This window comes from Dysidea avara, chromosome 8, assembly GCF_963678975.1.
Source record: "Dysidea avara chromosome 8, odDysAvar1.4, whole genome shotgun sequence".
Lineage (NCBI taxonomy): Eukaryota > Metazoa > Porifera > Demospongiae > Dictyoceratida > Dysideidae > Dysidea > Dysidea avara.
The window spans coordinates 1,720,492-1,743,945 of NC_089279.1; the positions used below are offsets into that span (position 1 = coordinate 1,720,492).

The 23,454-nt window shown below is 38.3% G+C and overlaps 1 protein-coding gene across 1 annotated transcript in view; it reads right to left on the reverse strand.

Moving 5' to 3' along the window:
* LOC136264223 (uncharacterized) overlaps positions 1-22,135 on the reverse strand; it is a 35,180-nt gene extending 13,045 nt beyond the window's left edge. The window contains exons 1-10 of the mRNA XM_066058936.1: positions 21,563-22,135; positions 18,193-18,643; positions 12,194-12,321; positions 11,975-12,144; positions 11,882-11,928; positions 9,410-9,592; positions 7,376-7,534; positions 7,127-7,318; positions 6,148-6,285; positions 6,027-6,100 (exon numbers count right to left, since the gene is read on the reverse strand). Of these exons, the coding sequence (XP_065915008.1) occupies positions 6,027-6,100; positions 6,148-6,285; positions 7,127-7,318; positions 7,376-7,534; positions 9,410-9,592; positions 11,882-11,928; positions 11,975-12,144; positions 12,194-12,321; positions 18,193-18,643; positions 21,563-22,103 (2,083 nt within the window). The 5' untranslated portion in view covers positions 22,104-22,135. The remainder of the gene's footprint in view (positions 1-6,026; positions 6,101-6,147; positions 6,286-7,126; positions 7,319-7,375; positions 7,535-9,409; positions 9,593-11,881; positions 11,929-11,974; positions 12,145-12,193; positions 12,322-18,192; positions 18,644-21,562) is intronic.
* Between the last annotated feature and the right edge of the window lie 1,319 nt (positions 22,136-23,454).

Here is a 23,454-nt window from a genome sequence, read left to right on the forward strand (position 1 = left end):
TAAAATCAGTACACAGGTATCCTCTGAGAGGTGTTCCACCATGTTAACAGTAGTAAACTTTAATAATAATATAAATCCTAAATAACTCTTAATTTTAAATTAGGTTTTTCCTGCAGCTTTGTAATTGTTGTTTCAATGATTGCTGTACACTACATGCAGGTACCATTTGGAGTGGAATGGATGTCCCAATGGCGGATCCAGGATGGGGCATTTGGGGCAAATGCCCCCCCCCCCCCTTCAAGACACTGCATACAAGATCGAGATACTCTAATAGAACAGTCAATTACTCTAATAAAGCAGTCACAATGTTAATGAGGCAGTGTAGCTTACCTACGAAGCTATATATAGGATTTTATTTTACATAACAGATGTGATATATTTGGTAAAGGATAACTAGCTATTATTGTTGTGACCTTTTTTTTTTTTTTGGTCTTCAACTGTTTTTCAGCAAGGTGCCCCCCCTCTTTTCAAACTCTGGATCCGCCCCTGTGTCCCAGAGTTTGTTCAACTCAACAATGTGTTCCTTCAGTTTGTAATGATGAGGCATCTACTCACATAACTGTGCAGGGCCATCTCATGGTAAGCATTACCAGAAACGTTGTACCTATCCTTGATGTACAACATTGTGTTAACCACATCTATCCCTCTGGATCTTGTTGTGGTCCAAGTAAGTTCGTAGTTGGTAGATCTACTGTTGATGTTTCCCCAGTGTTGTCATTGCATACTCTTAGTTGTAGCAGAATATCCTTCTGCCTTAAGCTAAGTCAGAGAGCATTTTTCACTCTGCTGATTTTTCAGTGTTCATTGATAACGTTCAGAGTAGCCAGATGGCAGCTGGCCTGTTGTGTAACCTCGTATTAGCTGGAAACCATCAGATTGGTCCCTTTGGAGGGTAAGATATCATGCTTCCTTTCGATTTTTCTTTTGCTCTTCTATTTCTTTTTGCTAGGAATCAAGAGCTTTCTGGTAAAGTACACAATATAATATATATATATATATATATATATATATATATATATATATATGTGTAAACATTATTGTGATCTACATACATAGGTTTTGATATTAAAACCGGAATTGTGAATTCAAAGTATGATCCATAGTCATCTTATCTAACAAGGCAATTAGTAGTGTGAGTGCCTGTGTGTGTGTACTTATACTGTCTAGATGATTATAGCATTTGTGACAGGGACCAAAACATTTCTACCAAAATCATACTATTTTTGGTGTGTTTATAGGCAACCTGAAATTTACACTGCCCTCGTGTATGGTAGGGTCCACAACGCGAAAAATCGATATCCTCCAATCAACTACCTAACTATTGTCATGTGTTGGGCTAAGTGTAACTTGAATAACACCAGTGTGGCAACCAAGTTTGTCACTTTCTTCTGGTAGAAAACAATACAAAAGTCTTGAAATCATGTGATTTTTCATTACAGTGGTTCGTAGGGTTCTTCGTATGCCACAATATTCACTCTCAACGTTGTTCAAGTAGTCTATCATCATCTCAAAGTATCAGTGGTTTGATTTCATTGGTCAATTTCTGGTGGCAGCACGATATGTGCGCCTTTGTGCAGGTGTGTCTTATACTGTGATGGCATCATAGGGAGAGTCTTAGACTGCTGGGATAATCAAGATGCTGAACCTAATGCATACAAACTTGTTGTCATTTGATTTCAAGTGATTTTAAGGTCATTGGAATAGATTATGGTTGTATTTTCTGCGATTTGAATTTCGATCACGTGAGTGCTTATTTTATTCATTGGAGCTCTATGTGTTTACTGAGTGAGATACGTAGCCGTATTGTTAGGTGTTTATAAGCTTCGTATTCTTGCTTTTGGAGACTGTTAAACTGATTTATCAACAATTCTGGTATTTGTTTGCAAAATCATGTCGTTTTGGCCGCATTTCAGGATATAGATGACTCAGCCAGATGGCTAACAAGCTTCAATTATAACCATACTCCGCATGCAGGTACTTTACCTAGTACTGATCATTGCTGATCCATGGCGCAGTTGCTGCTCTCCTTGTCCTATGTTCCAGAGGAAGAAATAGTTTTTTTGTCGCCGAAAAGGCGCACAGATCGTGCTGCCACCAGACACTGACCAATGAAATCAAACCACCGATACTTTGAGTTGATGATAGACTACCTGAACAATGTTGAGAGTGGCATATGAAGAAACCTACAAACCGCTGTAACGAAAATCACGTGATTTCAAGACATTTCTATCGTTTTCTACCAGATGAACTTGGCTGCCACGCTGGTGTTATTCAAGTTACACTTAGCCTAACACATGACAAAAGTTAGGTAGTTGATTGGAGGATATCGATTTTTCGTGTTGCGGACCCTATGTATGGTACTAAAATTTGTTCAAGCTCATATTCCTTAGAATTTCTGGATAGCGGTCAAACTGGATTGTAGCATAGAAAATTTACTTAAGCGATGGTGCCTCAAATTTAGGCATATTAATAACAACAGTGATATTAGTAGCTGCAACACCCTGGCATTATTGGTAGAGAGTAAAATTAGTTGACATGTTTAGTATGCCACATAATACTATAGAAAACTATCAAGCTGAACGTACTTCAGCAATCTGCATCCTATTTGAGTTATCTTCATTTGCCACTCTTTGTCTAGGTACGTTCGTCTGCCACCTTTGTGTGTACTTTTTACAGTTGTCACTACCTTACTACATTGCTAGCATGCTGTTTTCAACAGGTCAATTGAGAATTGGACCAGTTTCTTAGCTAAGTTTGGAGAGCCACTGACAAGATCTCACAGTATCACAGAGATAGACCATTAGTCTCATTGTAGAGATACCAACTGATTACAGCAAGACAATAAATAGTTGAAGCTACATACATAATGCACTCACTCACTGATAGTTATCACTGAATCTTGCTGTGTCATTTTTGTTCAAAGAGTCAAGTAGTGCAACCTTAAGTACTGTCCAACTATAGTATTAAAGTAAGATGTTATAACAGTATGATTAGGCCTATGCCTCTGCCATCTGGTCTCCATATAATGTTTACTTAGTAGAAGCTGTCCAAAGACAATTATATTTAATAATTACTCACCTTATGCTAGTGGTACAGAAATGTTACACAAACTTGATTGTAAGACTTTAGCAGAGAGAAGAAATAAAGAGATTTTTGTACAAGGTCATTAATAATTTAGTAGAACTTAGACATTCTCTTCCTCCCCAGCCACCTATTCATACGTATACAAGAGGGCACCAACTGAGATTTTTACCACCTCCCACCAGAATCATCTCCTACCACTACTCCTTTTTCCCTTCAACAATTCAACAATGGAACAATCTTCAGGAATCCATAATTACTGTATCAAGTGTAGAACACTTTAAATCTTTACCACACAATAATAACTATTGTATACTTTTTTTATATTCAATTTTGAGGTCTTGCATAGTATATATATCGCGGATGTAATATCTATGCTTTTACACATGCGCTTTAATACTTATGCCACAATACTACTCATAATATCAATTTCACACCATGCAATTAAAGGTTAAGAACATCTTACTATGTTGATTACAGTTGTATAACCCCTGCTCTAATAGTATGAGAGTAAATATAGTCTTTGTTTTGCCTCCATTTATATTAGTAGCTAGTATGTGAAGCAGGTGCCGCATGCCCAATTATTTGACTAGGGGCGTACCCACTATAAAATCACAAAATAATTATTCATTCACTCATTTCTTGGTTATCTGTGGCTGAAGTGGTTCGTGCATTGAGATGGCGGCAAAACAAAGTTACAAATGAAGACATAAAGAGAATCCAATCTTCCATTACCTGAGAGAACAATGCAACAAGAGTAGTCTCAACCAGAATGAAGAAAGAGAACAAGCTTATGTTTGGAGACAACTGCATAATAACCAAACCAGCACTTCCCGGCTTAAAAACAAAAACTATATCCATTTTCTACTCAGAACAGTAGACTCGTTGCTCGATTGTATCGATTATGCGATTAATCGATTGCACACACCATCACAATATGTAATAACTGCATTTTTAAATAATCAATTTTTGTGTGATTACATACAGAAATACGCATGAACAAGAATATACAATAACAAACGACTTATTCAAGATGGCAGATGAAGAAGACATTCGAAAAGCTATTCAAGAAGAAACGGATTATTTTCAGAGGTGAAAAACTTAGTGCCACCTAAACAGTACACCAGCAAGATTTGGAAATATTTTGGATTGAAAAGATAAAAAGTATTTTACATTGAAAAGATAAAAAGTAAGCTATGTGTTCTGTGGATTGTGCGGAGCAAAACTGAAGTATTGTCATAATACTATGAATATAGGAACACATTTAATAGGAGCCCATCCACTATTTTATGCTAAGTCCGAGCTACAAAAGAAATCCGCAGACAAAGCGCCTAGTTCAAAAAGTCATACAGCTGGTGGTAATAAAGGCACACCAGAAGTTGAGAGCAAACGGACATTTTCCAGCTACCACAACAATGCCTGCAAGGGCAAAGGACATCACTAATACCATTGGATATTTTGTGGCCAAGGATATGATGCTAATTAGCACTACTGGTGGTGTTGGATTTAAACAGTTAATATGTGTACTTGAACCAAGGTATGTAATACCACACAGAAAAACTTTTACTGAAAAAACTATACCTGCAATGTACAACAGAATTGTGTTAGGCCACTTGTTTCCTCAGCCACTAGTCTTGCTTTGATAACTGACTGCTGGACTAGTAGTGCCACTCAGTCATTTATTGGCATCACAATCCACTTCATTACTGACAATTTTCAGCTGAAACCTTATGCATTGGCCAACGAAGAGCCAGTCAGCCACAATGCTGAAAACTTAGCAGCTGAACTTGAAAAGGTGCTAGAAGAATGAGGACTGCTACAGAATAATGTGGTCTGTGTCATAACAGATAATGCTGTAAATACTGGCAATGCTGTATGTAACGTACTTACTTGGCCACATTTGGGATGCTTTGGTCATGCATTAAATCTCGCTGTTAAAGCTGGCCTTAAGATTGGACAGGTGAAAGATGCTATAGCAATTATTTGGTAATTTATTTCCATAAGTCTTCACAAGCTACTTATGTGTTAGAGGTAAAGCAACAAGCCCTTGGTTTGCCATCCCACAGTCTTCAAGAACCAGATGGAGCTCAACCATTGATATGATTGAACGAGTGTTAGAACAGCAAAGTTCCATCTGTGCAACACTCATAGACCAAAAAAGACTTGATTTGATGCCTCAACCCAATGGCTCTATGACATCAACTGACTCTGAAAAAGCAGTACTAAATGACCTTTTCAAATCCACTTTCACTACTGAGGACATAATTACCTACAATTCCTACTAGAGCTTTTGACACTTTGTCAGACATCACATTGTCAGAGGATACTATAGTTTGCAAACTACTTTCCTTAACAAAGCTCCTAGACCTGATAACATACATCCAGTCAGTGCCCAGCTTTCCTTCAACACTCCGTAAACTACTGAGCCAAAAAACACGGAACCGCAATGTAAACGGAACACAAACACACTGTTTAGAGAATGTAATGCAAACGCAGAACAACCCAATGCAAACACAATGCAATCATTTTGTACCGCTACTGTGCTAGGGTTATATTGATCAACATATAAGAGAAATGGTTCTATAGATAGTAGAGGGTGCTAACGTACCCTGTATGTACATAACCAATTCTCATAATTCTAGTAGTCCAATGATAGGGTTTGTGTCTAGCTTTACCTAGTAGATCCAGTTAGAGTTACAGTTTGGGTTCAGCTGTCTCTTAATAGGCTGTACCATTGTTTATATGTATCTTACATTTACAACTATCAAAAATTCAGGATGCTGGCTGGCTAGTATTCACCTGTGCTCCCACCAACAACACTATTATCAAAGAGGTGAACTTGTGTTAGGCTAACAGTATTTACTATTGTCTACGTATCATATGCAAGAGTTGATAACAGATATTGTTACCGCATTACAGTTGATCAGTTCTAACAACATACTCACCAGGCCCATCAACAGGATGACAAAACTGTTTATTGTAATGAGCTAGCGCTGAGCTTGGTGAAAAGCATACCTTCCTACAAATAGGAACATAATCAAGTAATATGGTATATTAGCCCCTTACCCTGTCAGAGGATCCAACAGGACACATCTCATTGGTGGGAAATCCATGGACATGTCACCAGTGAGGTAGCCATCTTCAGTGAAGTGAAGGTTGATCTGGTCTGAACAATGATCAGCTAGGTAGTGTACCTCCTGTGAACTGTGGACCAAAAATAAGAAGAATAATAAGATTGTGTCTGTCTAGTGTGGCTATATATTACACACACAGAGTTGGGGGTAACGCATTACAAATGTAACGCGTTATGTAATAATATTAGTTTTACAGTAACGAGTAATATAACGCGTTACATGACAAAGTAGCGAGTAATATGTAACGGATATTACATTCGGAAATTGTAACGAATGTAACACGTTACTTCCTTTTAAGGTGCATTGTATCCAGGCACGTGATTGATTGCATTTTGGGTCCAGACAAGACTGGAGATAGCGTTATAGGCATGGACAAAGAATGATAGTGTATGGGGAGTGCCTTGACGCCAAGATACAACAACAAAGTATTTGTGGCTGAACTACACCAGAAAAACACGTGTCTCGCTCGTATCACTTGTAGTTGTAGGCTGGTAGCTTGGATTTAGAAGGTTGGACTTACTTTATAGTTTGTAAGGAACAAATGTAATATGTAATATTATTACTAGTTACAGCCCTCAGAGTAGCGAGTAATATGTAACTCGTTTCTTTTTTCAGTAAGTAATATGTAACTGTAGCGCGCTACATCGCAAAAAAGTAATGAGTAATATGTAACTAGTTACATTTTTAGTGTAACGACCCCAACTCTGTACACACACAAAAAAGCCAATATGTAGATATGATCATGCCTATCGTGCTTTACCAAGGTGTTGAGTCAGTGCTGGCACACACACACACACACACACACACACACACACACACACACACACACACACACACACACACACACACACACACACACACACACAAAAAAAACACACACACACACACAGCACACACACACACCAACATACTCCAAATAAGGATACAAAGGATGTAGTAATCTTGTCCGCCAACTAAATGACATTACTGGAGCTGCTTTTAAGTCTTCACCCATTAAATCAATCATTGGTTGCCAAGGAGAACGTTGCTGATGTAGAGGTATAAATATTCCTCGTGGGTTGCCAGGTATTCGACCAATAGGCCACTGCTGAAAACCTGCAAAACTGAAGAAGGAAGCTTTAATGAATATTTCATAATTTGTCTATAACAGTTGTCTTCACTTGTTGATGTAATGGAGAAAGCTTCTTTGTGATTTCTCTGGCATATTCATCAAAGCATAGACCAGAGACAGGTGATAGTAGATGGCTGGATAGTTTGGGGCATACTCCAGTCCAAACTCCTCACAATCCTTCAACCATTGTAACACTCCATTACTCCTCCTGTGGGAGCATCACATGACCTGATCACATGACTCATGTGCGATGGTTGGACAAGTATATGTGTACAACCCAAAGATGATTACAGAGAGTGTGCTAGGGGGGAGAGGCGGATCCATGGGGGCTTCTGAGGTTTCCAGAAGGTCGAATATATTCAGACATTTAAAATTGATTTTCCATTGATTTGCAAAGGGGTATCAAAGGTTCAGATAGAAATACCCTAATAAAACTGTCAACTATCCTAATAGAACAGTCACGTTTTGTATTTGTAAAAGTCCCTGTACCAACACAACCTAAATTTCTTGGGGAAGCATGCCCCCCAGACCCCCCTAGATCTAAGTGTGCCTGCACCAGAAATTCGAAACCTGTAAATTCCTGTTGCCACCCTTGAGGGGGTAATTCACCTGTATGCTTTTTTAACCCTTTGAATTTGGAATTAATTTTGAGCAAGAAATAATGCGTAAGTGTGAGGTTTTTGTTACTGCGCAACAGAATATTCTTATACATGCAATGAAACCTTATTTCATATACTATAATGAAGCTATGAACAGATGTCATCTTTGCTGAACTTCACAGTGTTTTTATACATACAATCAGCATCCTTTCAGTGCCAACATTCTGACAAGTCAGAGAATTAACAGGCAAAAAACCTGCAATACAATAACTATCACTTCAACATTGTTATAATATGTTTTCGGGTAGGGAAGATGTTAAGCAAAGAGTACACTTGTGAAAATGCTGAAAATTTTGAATGATCCCTAACTTTGTTTAGCTAAATCAGTGGTATATGTTTCCTAGGGTTCTGGAACCCCCTTCTGAAATTTTGGCTTGTAGGCTTGTAGTAGTAACATCAGACTATCTTATCATGGAATAAAAGGAGGGCAGTACTGTACAGCTACAGTATAACAGGAAACTGACCTTGAAGCCTCAAAAGTGGACTAATGGAGAACTAGGGCTGAGCGATACTACCGTTTTAGCGATATATCGCGATATTTTGAAAGTATCGATATTGCGATTTTTGTTATTAACTATCGTGATACCATGCCTGTACGTTACAGTCATTAAAATTCCATTTGTTATGCAGTACTTGGCTAAGAATCCTTGTAAATGATAAAGTCCACCCATCTGGTTTCCCCTGCAGAAAGGTGTGAACACCATAACAACCTCAAAGCATGTGTTACAATAACTGTTACAATAACTGTTACAATAACTGTTACTGTAAACAAGGATGATAGTGGCTAGTTTGCTATCACCTATAAGGACTTCCTGCAGGAATGCTGAGCAATACACTATGTGGCACCAGCTATGATTGACTTATTTATAAGTATCGTGAACTATTCAGTATCATGAATAGTGGCTTTAGTATCAATTGTGATACTAAAATGGCAGTATCGCTCAGCCCTACTACGGGGTACATATTGAAAAATCTTATAAAGATTGAGATACTCTAATAGAGCAGTCAAAAGTACCCTACTAAACTGAATACAATGTTAAAATGGATTTAAAAAATCATTACAACTGAAGAAATGGTTTAGTAGCTAATACTTGGATCATTACAATAGCTCACCAGCCATAAACCATAACTGACATCAATTTTAGGACTTCAAGTAAGTATTTTCAGTGTACAAATTTAGTAAAGAATTTTAATGTTCAAAGTGTAGGGCTGTGCTGCACCTATAACTCACTACCAAATATGAAAACCATTCCCATAGAATTACAGAATGACATCATTGAGAGAAATGAAACGTTGAAACCTTTGTAGGTAATCATCGCAAATCCCAGCCCCTCACTAAATAGCACCAATGCTAACGTAGCAGCCAAATGACTTTGAGCTACAAGAATAATTTATACCGAGTGTGACTGATACAACTACCTCACCTTTGACTCTTCACTGGTTCACTCCCCACAACACAACAGACAGAGTGAAAACACAGTAGAGACTCCATAGCAGCTTGATGGAAGTACCAAGTGGACACACCTCCACCACTGACAATATCATATTCTTTCAACACAACCTGCCATGACTTTGCTGCCCCTCTGGAACTCTCCTCATCCATTATTCTGTGTAAACAAGTTGTGTCTATCAAACGATATGGTAGTACCGTTTAAGTAGGGATCATGGTGAAAATTTTGTGTTCCGCCCACAATTCAGCCTTTAAAATCACCCTAGGGACATTTTACACCACAAAAATCACCTTTATGGAATAGTACTAGTCCATATAAGACATAAAACAACATTAAATACAACAAAACACTTACGGGAGGCCGGATATAAAATTTTAAAAAATTGCCAAAACTCGGAATTTTAGTCTCACTGCCTCACCGTCTCACTGCCTCACCGTCTCACTGCCTCACCGTCTCACTGCCTCACCGACCACAGTCACAAGGCAAGAGGCCAAACAAAGCAGCACACGGCCACCATTTTACGCCACAATAACAAACTCACCAGTGGGATGTGCCTTTTGGGGTTTCGATGAGCGTAGGCCCACTACACCTTGTCTTTTCTTTCATCTGCAATCAGGTTGCTTGTCTTCTTCATCCAATGAAACCATATCGAGGCGATAATTTTCGTATCAACACTTTCTTTCAGCAACATAATATAGACACCACAGAATTATTTCAGAGCTGGATTTCAGAAGCGCTTCAGTCCGGGTGCTACTATAAGAGATACACTAGCTAGATATCTGCAAGTTCATGATTGGGATCCTGTTCGCGATAGGTTTGCGACCACACCCATCAATTAAAAATCTAGGTAGACTAAGAGTGATAGAGTATAGAGAACATAATTCTTAACCAATCTAGCTGTTTACTTATAACAGTAAACAAGATGACCTCACCCTTTATTGGTCTAGCTAGCTGCATGTCTCTTGGCTGACTCGAAATATACTCTAATACAACAGTCACTCTACTACAACAGTCAAAAGTTACATTGTAGCTAGCTGTGTTACAACAAAGAAGAAGGGATCTATGCAATAAAAAGTAGTGAAACAAGAGATGAATGATGGTATTACAGCATAGTTTAGGGGGGAAGTCCCTATTTTTGGCACATTAGCTATAATTTTGCTCAATGCCAAAGTAGGGACCTTCACACCAAGCTATGCTGTAGTACCATCACTCATCTCCTGTTTCACTACTGCTTATTGCACAGATCCCTACTTCATTTTTAAATTAAATTTTTTTTTAAATACTAGTATATATTACATCACATTATGCATAACCAGTTATCGTACAGTACGGCAGTACTGTATATTAGGGATCATGAAGTTTTGGGCTTTTCTGGCCAACAATATCACAAACAGGCTAAGTTGTAGGTGGTTGGGTGGAGCAGATTCTCTTATTAGTTGCTGTATTTTTGAAGTAGCAAAATAATCACCTCTTAGTAGTGTCTCACTGTTTTTCCATTACGGCCTTTACAGATGGTTGTGAAGTCTTAAAAGTGGCTATGAATGTCTTACAAACCCACAACACAATAATTATTTTTAGAGACGCTTAGTATGCACGAAGGCGCTGGGTGATAGTTTGACAGTTATTTTGACTTTGATTTCAAGTGAGTTCGTAGTAATATGCATATTTTTAAAGAGTATTATTGATTTTGGCCTGACAAGGTTTAGTATTTCAATCAAAAGAAGTATGGCTCCTGTACAAGGGAATGAGGAGGGGGTATTTGCCCCCAAATGCCCCATCCTGGATCCACCATTGACCCCCTACTTTTTTCTATGATCCCTATACTTGTGTACCTAGAAATTGTGTATTGTATTGCTACATATCCTAACCCAGGCCAACCCCCTTGTTTTGTCATGCCATACTGGGCCCAGTTTTGTTCACTCTGCAACTTATTTCAAGCCAAGCCATGTTGTACCCAGCCTAACAGGATGTAAGGGACAAGATTTTCACATTAGTGTAATTTAGAGGGACAAGTATGTAGATTCAGACTAGCAAGCAGAACTTGATTGAGTGACTTGTGTAGGACAATCAGAGCTAGTGAAAAGAGCCATACTTGTCACCCTATGAGAATTGACACGTTGAACAGATCTCTTTGGCTTCATGAAGACTTACATTGAGAGAAGAGGAAAAATGGAGTAGCACTTACAAATACCACATGTCATCAGACTACATACTGTATATTTTGCTGATATTCACCCGTAAACCAGCACCTGACAGAAACTCCAGGAGCCCCTTACATTAGAAGTGGCAGAATGTTCTGCATTACAGATCCTATGAGCTAAAGTGTAAGGTGTGTTGTGTAGAAATGATGCACTACAATAGTGTTGAATTTGTTAGTGTTGTGTTGAATATCAGTTTGTTGAATCATTTTTAGGAATCATCACAAATATCACCATAGCAACTCACCCAACATCCCAAGCAGATGCCATCATAGCAAATGTACTTACTTGTACCTGTGTGTACTCCATTTAATGTACACTAACCCACACCATACTATACCAGTTTATGGTGAACATATTTCAAACGTTCTTCTTTCATTAACTCTTTGTCATCTAACATGTCAAACACAACCTCCAGGCTCTTTCTGAAGAATGTCGATGCATGTAGTCGATCTCCACACCATACCATCATCCTTCCCAGCTCATTCCAACAGATGGACTTGTCACACTCTAATATATTAGTGCACACATTACACCAACCATAATGATAATCACTCACTGTCTTTCAGTGTTGCTATGGCTTCAACAAAGAAGTCAGAAGCTTGTTTCATGTGCCCTCGGGCCCAGCAGACATAAGCTGGCCACAACTTCAAACACTCAGAATGTGATTTGGTAACCTTGGGGTACCTGAATATGATGAGATGTGATGTATAGTAATGGACCACACAGTAGTGACACAGTGTTCACCCACAGGAAGGGTGAACATCTTACACTGTGCATATATTTATTTAGTATTGTGCAAATGAATAACAGTAAAATAGCTATCCCATCATGCACTTGCTCGCCTACGGACAAGGTCTTTTTCACTTTAAAACTTCTTTATGTATATGTATGATAGCAGGGAATCAGAACATAGACGATGTAATCGTAACCTTGTGTGATGCAGACAGACCAGGTGTCAGATCTCCAGACATTGCAGACAACCTGTAATCTATCTAGGCAAGTGTCTGAGGTTACTTTCAACCAACACAAGCTCTGTATTATTATCTTCAACCATATGGCATCTTGGCATTACTAGTTGGCACAGCCAAGCCCAAGTAATGCCTTTAAAGTGACCAAAATACTTCCACTAATCTCTACATATGTATTTTTAGGAGCTCATGAGTGCCATAAGCACTAGTGGTATTTCTAATGGAATTTTCTACTGACTGAATAATTACTGTTCACAGGTGCATATAGTTTGTACACTTTATAACAAGACCACCTCTTTGTAGTAGCCACCTACTTCATGGACTCATTAATCAATGTCAGTAATATACAAGTTTACACTAATTAGATTCGCACCCCCATATATAGGAGTAATCTTCGTACCCCTATGCAAAATGTTTCCTGTATATAGAGGAGTGCTTGTACTGAAATAGTGTACTCCAACGCCAAGCAGCATTCCTCTACACTATAGGAGAAATTTTGCCTAGGGTACACAAAATATCTCCCATATATTATAGTAGAAATTTTACGTAGGTATGCAAATGTCTCACATATAATATAGGAGAAAAGTTGCATAGGGTATGCAAAATGTCTCCCGTATATTATAGGAGAAATTTTGCGTGCCCCATGCAAAATGTCTCTTGTCTCCCATATTATAGTAACTGTACAGGTACATTAGGGATCATGAAGATGTGGGGTTTTTCTGGCAAATCTCACCCCAAAACCATCCTCACAACACCTTCATGGCACCTTGGCAGTATTGGTTAGTAGTAATCAAGCCTATAGTATGTCTCCAAATTGACTCCTGATACTTCTATATGAAGTTGTTGTTTTTTTTGTTTCTATTCACCTGATTTTTCTGCTAACTTACTGATTCCTTCAGCCATAAGTTGAACAATGGTATTATTATGCTATGGGCTTGATTTCTTCACTATTCAAGTTTGCTTTGGCCTGAAACATACCTTTTTGCCAATCGCAACAGCTATAGTGTATGCATCATGAATTTATCTATCCCTTGTACCCTGTTATTGGCGATACAATAAGATAGAAACAAACAGAACACTGATATAAAACTGTGATGCTAATGCAATGTTTATTGTATGATAAAAAGTGCTAAAAACTATTAACCTTTAACCCTGAATGCCACTATAGTGGTTCTAAACAAACGGTCGTGTACAATATCCGTATACTTCAATGTACAGAGATGGGATGACGTTTAATGGAATCCTTGATGAACAAGTACACAAAAAAATTTAGAAGTTTCACCTAGAGTAGGGACCATAGCACATTAATAAAAAGTACTGAAACAAGCTGGAGTAGTGCACGATATTAAATCACAGTAAAACAATAAGAAGTGTTATATCCCTACTGTGTTCAAGATACCATAACGGAAATACACAGTAGGGATATAACACTTCTTATTGTTTTACTGTGATTTAATATCATACACTACTCCAGCTTGTTTCAGTACTTTTTATCGATGTGCTATGGTCCCTATTCTAGTTGAAAATTCCAAACTTTTTGTGTACTTGTTTGTTAAGTTTTTTTGTAATTAATTATTATGACTGGTTGAAAGCATTTTGGGTTGATCTGAAGGCTTGTTTGGGCTTAGTTTTGCCTAAACAATACTGCTTCATCCTTGTCAGGGAAAATGGAGGCTGGTTTTTGGGTTATGTTATTTCATGAGGCTATTTCATGCGACTGGGCAAAGGGAAACGCAGTAAAAGCCGTCGATATCGAGAGGATCGATGCACGTAATTTCTGTAACAACTTTAAACAGGCTGTAGAAGCAGGAGTCCTACAGACCTTCAGCACTTGTGCTGTAAAGCCTTAATAAAACAAGTTGATGTTGTGTTACTTCTAAAAACCAGGCTCCATGCAGCTAGCTAACTAATCTGGAATTAGCCAACTATGTATTACTATTTTGTCATGTTGTGCATTAATTTATTGTAATTCTTGGATGCTGTAATTCATGAAATTTTTGCAATTCTTCAATTACGTTGCTATGCACTGCTAAGGAAGCGCTTGTTAAACAAACTGCATATTACGCACAGAAGTAGAAGTATCTTCGAAACTGTTTTATAGTTTGACTATAGTGTTTTTTCCAACAAATTCTCTCAACAAAGCCTCAAAGCTGCTCCTCATTTTCGTTTGCGTACATCAGGATACGTCCCCTTTCCAACTCAAAGGGATAGGCTATTCCTGGTAGTCTACAAGGCCTGCACTGTTATCTCTCAATTGTTAAACACTTGTAAAACCCAAAGGGAAGGTAATTCACAAAGTCTGAGGAGAGTCGCCACATTTGTATTTCAGACCGCCGAAAAGAAACCACCTCAGAGCAAAGTTTACCAGTGCGTAAGTTAATACAGACTTCATTTCACTTTTATTTCTTACGTAAAAGCTGCTTTTACCATTAACGAGTCATTTGTTGATAGATTTTATATTTGTGTGTCAGTGTTTCACTGGTCTCATGGTGTGTTATAGGAATTAAATTTCACGTGATAGGCGTGCACGTGAATGCATTGCGCTTTGGTGTTGCAAAGATTAGAAAATCCTCAGTATCTGCTTATCTATGTTTGTCTGTACACACCCACGTGATTGAATCATAACCATTGGTCTGGTATAAAGGGTCTAAACCGTCAAATGGGTAAAAGGCAGGAAGTGATGTACTGGATCACATTTTTACACTTTGCGTTTCAGACATGTTGCAAAGATTTGGAAATCCTCAGTAGATAGGCACAGGCACAGGCACAGGCACACACACACACACACACACACACACACACACACACACACACACACACACACACACACACACACACACACACACACACACACACACACACACACACACACACACACACACACACACACACACACACACACACACACACACACACACACACACACACACACACACACACACACACACACACACACACACACACACACACACACACACACACACACACACACACACACACACACACACACACACACACACACACACACACACACACACACACACACACACACACACACACACACACACACACACACACACACACACACACACACACACACACACACACACACACACACACACACACACACACACACACACACACACACACACACACACACACACACACACACACACACACACACACACACACACACACACACACACACACACACACACACACACACACACACACACACACACAAACACTTTTAAGAAAACAATTTCAGTAAACCAGGCGCGCCTGGTTTAAAAATAATTTTAAAAGTAATTCTTCAAAAGTGCATGAACTTGAAATAAAGTTTAATGGATTTGCCACGTCATACCCAGCATGATGGCGGCTAGTTATTTTTATTAGCCCCATCTGCTGCAAAGTTATGGATGCTTTTCTACAAATATGTAAAATTGTCATGATGGAAAGTTCCAAGGCTGCTGGAAGCTCAGGTCTTCAGACGAGGGTGAGTCTTCGAAGAGGTTCGCCAACAAATGGGGATTGATTCTATCTAAGAAACTTGTAACAAAGGTGAGCAATTCAGACGATACAAGGCTAAAACTAACAATATAGCAAACCAGAAGTGCCTTTTAGGATTTTCCCAGGGGTCAAAGGGATATTATAGAAGTTTTGTAAATTAACTATGCACGTCCAAGGATTACGCAAATCAGAAATAGGGATTCCCACACATTTGGCATGAAACCATTTTGCACATTCTTCATAACATCCCTGGATGTGTATCATTGTCTGCATTTGCAGTGAATGTGATATGTAAATGTGTTTTATACCTCGCTGTTATGTCCTAATTCCTTCAAATTCTTTACTCTTTGGATGTCCAAAGGAAACAGAGTCATCTGACCTGCTTCAAAGCATTCTAAAATATGCTGCCACATCAAACTCTGCTTCCACACTTTGCTGGCAGGATCATTTCCATGCCACAGTGAAGTGGCTACTACCTTGCTCTTGCATCTTCTTACAGGTAATTGTTACACCAAAGAGTTAGTAATAGTGGAGGGAGAGTGCCTAACACTGTATAGGCCTGTATAAAATGATCTACTGCTGCCATTCTCTCTGTGTCTGTCTGTCTGTCTCTGTGTCTGTCTGTCTCTCTTTGTCTCTGTCTCTGTCTCTCTCTGTGTCTACCTCTCTGTGTGTGTCACTCTGTCTGTCTGTCTCTCTCTGTCTATGTCTGTCTATCTCTGTGTCTCCCTGTCTGTGTGCGTCACTCTGTGTGTCTGTCTGTCTGTCTCTCTGTCTGTCTGTGTCTCCCTCTGTCTGTGTGTGTCTCTCTGTGTCTAACATGGTAAACATGGTTACATCACCAAGCTTGTTTCAGTACTTCTTATCGATGCGCTATGGTCCCTACTCTAGTTCAAAATTCCAACTTTTTGTGTGTATTAGTGTAAATAATAATAATAATAATAATAATAATAATAATTATGACTGGTGAGCCCACACATACCACACCAAAAGAAAGAAATGGTGCTATACGCCCCAGTTATATCAATTATCGTCTGAAAAGTGAAGTATCCATTATGTTTAGAGATGCACCAATAATCGGCTCGCTGATCGGATCGGTTTCAGATATGGCAATTTCTACCATATCGATAATCGGCACCAACGCTCTACAAACTGATATTATTACTGATAATTAGTATGGCAAAAATACTATTATAGTGCAATGAGGTATTAATTTACATGTAAGCCTTCTTCTTGTTGCTCAGTATACAAGCAAATAGAAATCCCATATGTAGCACTATAAAATGAGAAGCCATACAAGTGCACATGCAATTAATACTGCCTCATCGTCATCTGGGAAGAGGGAGGCTGGTTTTTGGGTGATGTTTTGACACGACCACACCTTTGTGGTCCCTACTATACAGTACTATCATACTGTATAATGAGGACACTTCGAATAAATTTTACGTACCCTACACAAAATTTCTCCTATACTATATGGGAGACATTTTGCGTACCCTACATAATATAATATATGGGAGACATTCTGCATAGGGTGTGCAAAATTTCTCCTATAATATATGGGAGACATTTTGCATACCCTACGCAAAATTTCTCCTATAGTATAGAGGGATGCTGCTTGGCATAGGGGTACACTATTTCAAACCACTCCTCTATATATAGCAGACATTTTGTGTAGGTGTATGCAAAAGTACTCCTATATATATATATATACGGGGGTGCAAATCTAATTAGTGTAATTTATTATCTTTACCCCTACCCATCACTGTCTTGAAACTCAAAAACTAATGGCTAACATTATGAGCCTGATCAATTATTAATTCAAACTTACACATCATTTGGGACTGACAAGCATTTCTGACATACTACAAAAGATACAATACTATCTCTTTGTGTCTCAACTCTTTTCCTCTTCTATACACCCAAACACACACACACATACTATACACACACTACACATACTACATACACACACACACACTACACACACACACACACACACACACACACACACACACACACACACACACACACACACACACACACACACACACACACACACACACACACTACACACCTAGTCTTCAAGAAGTGATCCACTCGGTACACAGCTGGGATCTGTAAAGTAACTCTATCCAGTCCTCTACTGGTAGCTCCAAATAAGGGAAACAGGAAGTCACACAAATGCACAAGAGTCCTCATAATTCCCATAGCAAGAGAAAGGTTATTTCCCTCAACAACACTATAATATAACGGATGGGGAGTGAGACAGTGCAATGATGTTTGGCAAGCTCTTGGCTCTGAAATAGCAATGGATGTCAGCCAGGACCGTTGAGGGTAGAAGACAAACTCATTATTCTTATTAGTCTGTGGGCTATAGTCAATTAACAGGTCATGGTAGAGTTCTATTGTGGAGAAGTTCCGTTCTGCCCAGCGCATCTGCAGAGCTGCTGTTGACTTTAGTAGTTTATCCTGGGTGATCATCATTTGGAATAAGTATGGGATGGTAGTGTCCTTAAAGTTGTGACCTGTAGATAAGAAAACAATTTTGATAGTCTTCTCCAAACTTAAGAAAATGACAAGCACTATAGTACCAAACATAATGCGCCAGTAAAACACAACTATAATAAATATCCAGTATAAATATAGATGTAGGGTGACCGACTGTTTATAAATCCAATGAGCTCTTAACCTTTGCACATTCTGGTAGTTCAAACACACATAATATTATACTGAACTGACAGAAGCTTACAAAAAGCACAGCAGTCTCCTTCCGTTAATACTCCTACTTTAATAACAAGGAGTTGAACCCAAGAATGCAAAAATAATCCCTAGGATTGCTGAAGGTAATGTGTCGAGGTGGGGTTAGATGCTTTGGACAAATCTTCCCTTTCAGTGCCAGAAACTTTAAAACCATCCACTACTCCTACTGAGGATTACCATACCAACAGTCAGAATTATCAATGTCTTTATAGCAATGAAATGAATGTTGAATGTCAAGATGTGAGGTGTATCATATATAATCAATAGTACATGTGATGCCTGGTGGAAATGATGGAGAACCACAAACAAAAAGAAAGTAGACTAATTACAAGGCAGCAGCCATTGACTGATATGTTATACAGTGAAATCTCATTAACAAGTGGCCTAAATCAGTGAAATGAAGTGGGTTATTATTCAGGGAAGTAGCCTTGTCATTGGGGGTTTTCAATAAACCAACAATTAGTCTAGTCATACATTAAAAACTGATTTATGCTTTCCCATAGTCAGTGTTGGGGGTAACGTGTTACATAATAATTACTACTTTTGTGGTAACAAAGTAATATAATGAAATACGCTATAAAAAGTGGTAATATAACTCAAGTTACATTACTTTCAAATGTAAGGTGTTACCTGAGTAATGAAGTTACTGTAACGAGTATAATATTATGTAATATTATTACTACAAGTAACGAAGTTACTAATCTCATTAGTGATTCACTAAGTAACGCCTAGCCACAACGAAGTAATGAAGCCTACTGAATGAAGCTTATTCACCTGCTTCTTACTTATAACCAAGATTTGCACATTGTCCAACAACGTAATCATGTCACGTGATAAGGTGGTAGTTTCACACGTGACAGCTTAAGGCTGTGGACACAAAGTAATATAATATGTAATATTATTATAGTTACTTTATTTTTTGGGTAATATGTAACTAACTAAGTATAGTTCAGTTGCAAGTAAGTTACCCTTAAAAAGTAATTGCCCCAACACTGCCTAAGGTATACTCAAACTTTGAAACTATCAGATCCAACAGATCAGGACTTCAGCAGTCACTGTATCACTGAAATGCTGTTTGGCTAGCAGTAGAATTTTACTGCAGTGAAAGGTGCATATAAGCTAACAATGGTAGAGGAATAATTAAGTTGTTAAAGTATTAGGCACACACAAGAATAGTTTTGCCAGACAATGCGTACACGGACTATAATAATGAAATATCAAAATACTCTAATAGAACAGTCACTTGGAGTACACTATTGTGCCAACCTTTTGGTCCATTACACAAAGTTTTACTGAAGACCAAAATAGCAGTAATCTGTTGTCATACTCCAACCAAATTCCAATGCGGATGGAGCGGATGGAGCCTATAGATGGCAACTGTCAAAAATAATGTCATTTTAAATTTTGCCAATATGGTCATGACAATTTATAAAAACAAATTGTGATACTGTAGGTCCTTGGAAGTAGGACAAGTTTCTTTATTAGGTCAAAATGTATTATTTGAACTGGTTTGGGAAATTACTACCAATACACAATAATGCAGACAAAATATATGTAAGCACAAGGCCAGTTGATAACCGTTTACCATCACTGAGGAACATTAATTTTGACCTGAACATGTGTTTTTGTTGATGAATGTACTCAACATGTTCAAGGTGCCATCATTATTAATTTTAACAACTATAACCATAGCTCTCACTTTGATTTGTTTAAAGGTTGAACTCTTCCATTACAGGTAAGTAGAACACAACTGAAGTGTTTCTAATAAATGACTAGATTATCAGTACAGCACTTTTAAAACTACGTACATGTTGCATGCTTGTGTGTGCCATAATGTTTAGTGTTACACTGATATGAGATTTTGCCCATAATTCAAGAACCAATATTGGATGATATTTTCAAGCCAATAAACATAGCCAATCCAATATGGTAGAAAAAACTCTGGGGTCTGTACTGTGGGACTCAAGTTTAGGACTATATCCAATCCTAAGAAGACCTCTACTGTGAAATCATTTTGAAACACCAAACATGAACAGTACATGGGTTATTAAAACCAGATGTGTCCATAGCTGCATATGATTTCCTGAAATTGTTTTACAGAAAACGTGTATTTGTTTGTATGTATGTGCTTTGTAGATTGTTTGTATATCTTTGTCTTTCCGTACCCACATGAGCAAAATGGCTTATGCTAAAAGCTGCCTGTATGTGAGAAATGAAGGCTGCACAGTACCAGTATCAACTTTCCCGGTAGATAAGCTTTCATCACTTTGAGGTGGTTGATTTGTGCTATGTACGTAGCTTGAAAAATGGGTCAAGCCAAGATTTTGTAATTTAAAGAGTTACGCTTCCTTAGTTGTGCATAGCAACCAAATTACAAAATAATTCATGAATTACAAAATACACTAAAAATTTACAAATATCTTTAATATAAGCTAAATATAATATAAGCTAATGGTTGAATAATTGACTACTTAGTTAGAAAGGGATAGTATTAACTGTATGGGTGCTTAGTTTTTAGAAGTAGCACAGCATTAACTTGTCTCTAATGCACTTCTCTGTCTCATCAGCACTACCACTAAGGATACACAGATAAGTGGAAATGTTCGATTTATGATTTACGCAATGTCTTCTTGCCCATGCGTCTTCATTATATAAATTAGCACAACTGATAAGCAACTACTCACTTTTCACAACTTGTTGTATCTTTATCAAACACAATTCAGTTAAACTGAGTACTCCACCCAAATCAGTCAGAGACAGGTCAGACACTGCCAATACACTATCTTCATCTTCAAACAGGTTACAAATTGGTCTGAAGAACTCATCTCTTGCATTTTTTCTGTTCTGTGCCTTTCGTTTCTTCTTCTTCTTCGACTGACCTCCCTTCTTCCTCACTGCCTCTGGTAGCCCCAAACTGCTGGTCAAGCTGCTGGTTGGTGATAACAATATAGCGCCACTGGTGGACATGTCATCAGAGCTGAGGGGAGATTCTGGAGCTGAGTAAAACTCTTCCCAGTCCTCCCCTTCTTCACAGCTAGTCGAGCTGCTAGTCGAATCTTTCGTTGTTAACTGAGGATCTAACGAAGAATCGTCAACGTGACTCTTCTTTCGCTTCTTTTTCTTCTTCACTCGTTCCTTCACCTCACTAAGCTCCCAGGATATCATCCTCCTGTAACCAATAGGAGCACTTAACATCTGATCGTCACTCGTCATCTCGCTCGTCATTCGATACGGTAACTGCACCAATATTTAGAATACGAAAATGTCGTAATCGTGAAGCTAGCTGATAAGCGGCTAGCGTTTAAAGCTACATAGTCATCAGTGTTGCCATGCTGTGAACAAAGTTCATAGATTTATGAACTTTTTTTCTTGTTTGTGAACCTGAAATAATCTATGAACTTTTTTATGAACCTGGAGTAATCTGTGAACTTTTTATGAACTTTTGGCAATTTTAGGTGGTAACCTTTTTTTTTTTTTTTTTTTTTGCTCTTCAGTGCCCTACTAACCCAGAGATCCACCTATTTAAAATGTGTAGGCTAGCTTTCGGAAAGTGACTATGGATTTATGAACTTTTTATGAACAAATTTATTTTTTCACATGAACATTTGGAGCAAATCATCTGGCAACACTGATAGTCATAAATTACTCGATAAATTATTTCCCTACATTTTAGTACACTACATTCTTTAACACTCCAACTAGTTTATAGGTCTCTTTCTTATGTAAGCAGTCTTCCAGAAAGTATTAGCTAAGGCCGGATGGCACTCAGTGATATCATTGATTCTTTGGTCACGGGACTGGGACTTTACCTGTTCAGACAACCTAGCCCCATCTAATTTGTCTACTTCCACAAGTGGTGCCAGCTAGCTGGCTGGTAAACTCTGCAGACTCAGCTAAGATCAGGAAGTATTTTTCTCTAACTCCATCCTTTTACTTCTCTCTTTGTTGAGACCCTGGGTGCTTGCGATCATGTGCACATTCGTTAGTGAGGCAGATAGGTTCCCGGGTAATAAAACAGTCTGGTGACAATAGAGCCACCCATTTTTTTTTTTATTCAGAAGGTTGCTATTGATGTTCAATGTGGCAATGCTGCCGCATCTGTAATGGCAATGGTTCCATTGACACAGCCGTGATTGGGCAGAGTTTGCCTCTAGCTCTGCCCACAGTTTGAGCACTAAGACCTTCTTTTTCTGTTTTTTTTTGTATTTGTAATGCTGTACTTTCCATATGTTGTAAAATAGTATTAAGGTATATTAACTATCAGTGGTAGTCTACTGTAGCTGTATAGCCATTCCTTTTCTCAGTTTTTGTATAAACCAGCATCTTTTCAGTGTGGAACTTATTAAGGCAGCTTTTTCTCATTTCAAATAATTTCATATGCACAGTAGTTTATAAGTTATGGATGCTGTGATGTGCGTTTTCTATAGCTAATGTTTATTGTGTTTGTATCAGCATGTTGTTTTTTGTAGGGTGGTACGGTACCCCTATACTGATGCCTTGTTGCCTAGCACAGTATCAGGAGCAAGCCAAAGAGTTAAGGGGTGGAGCTTATGTGAAGTTTGAAGCATAATAACAG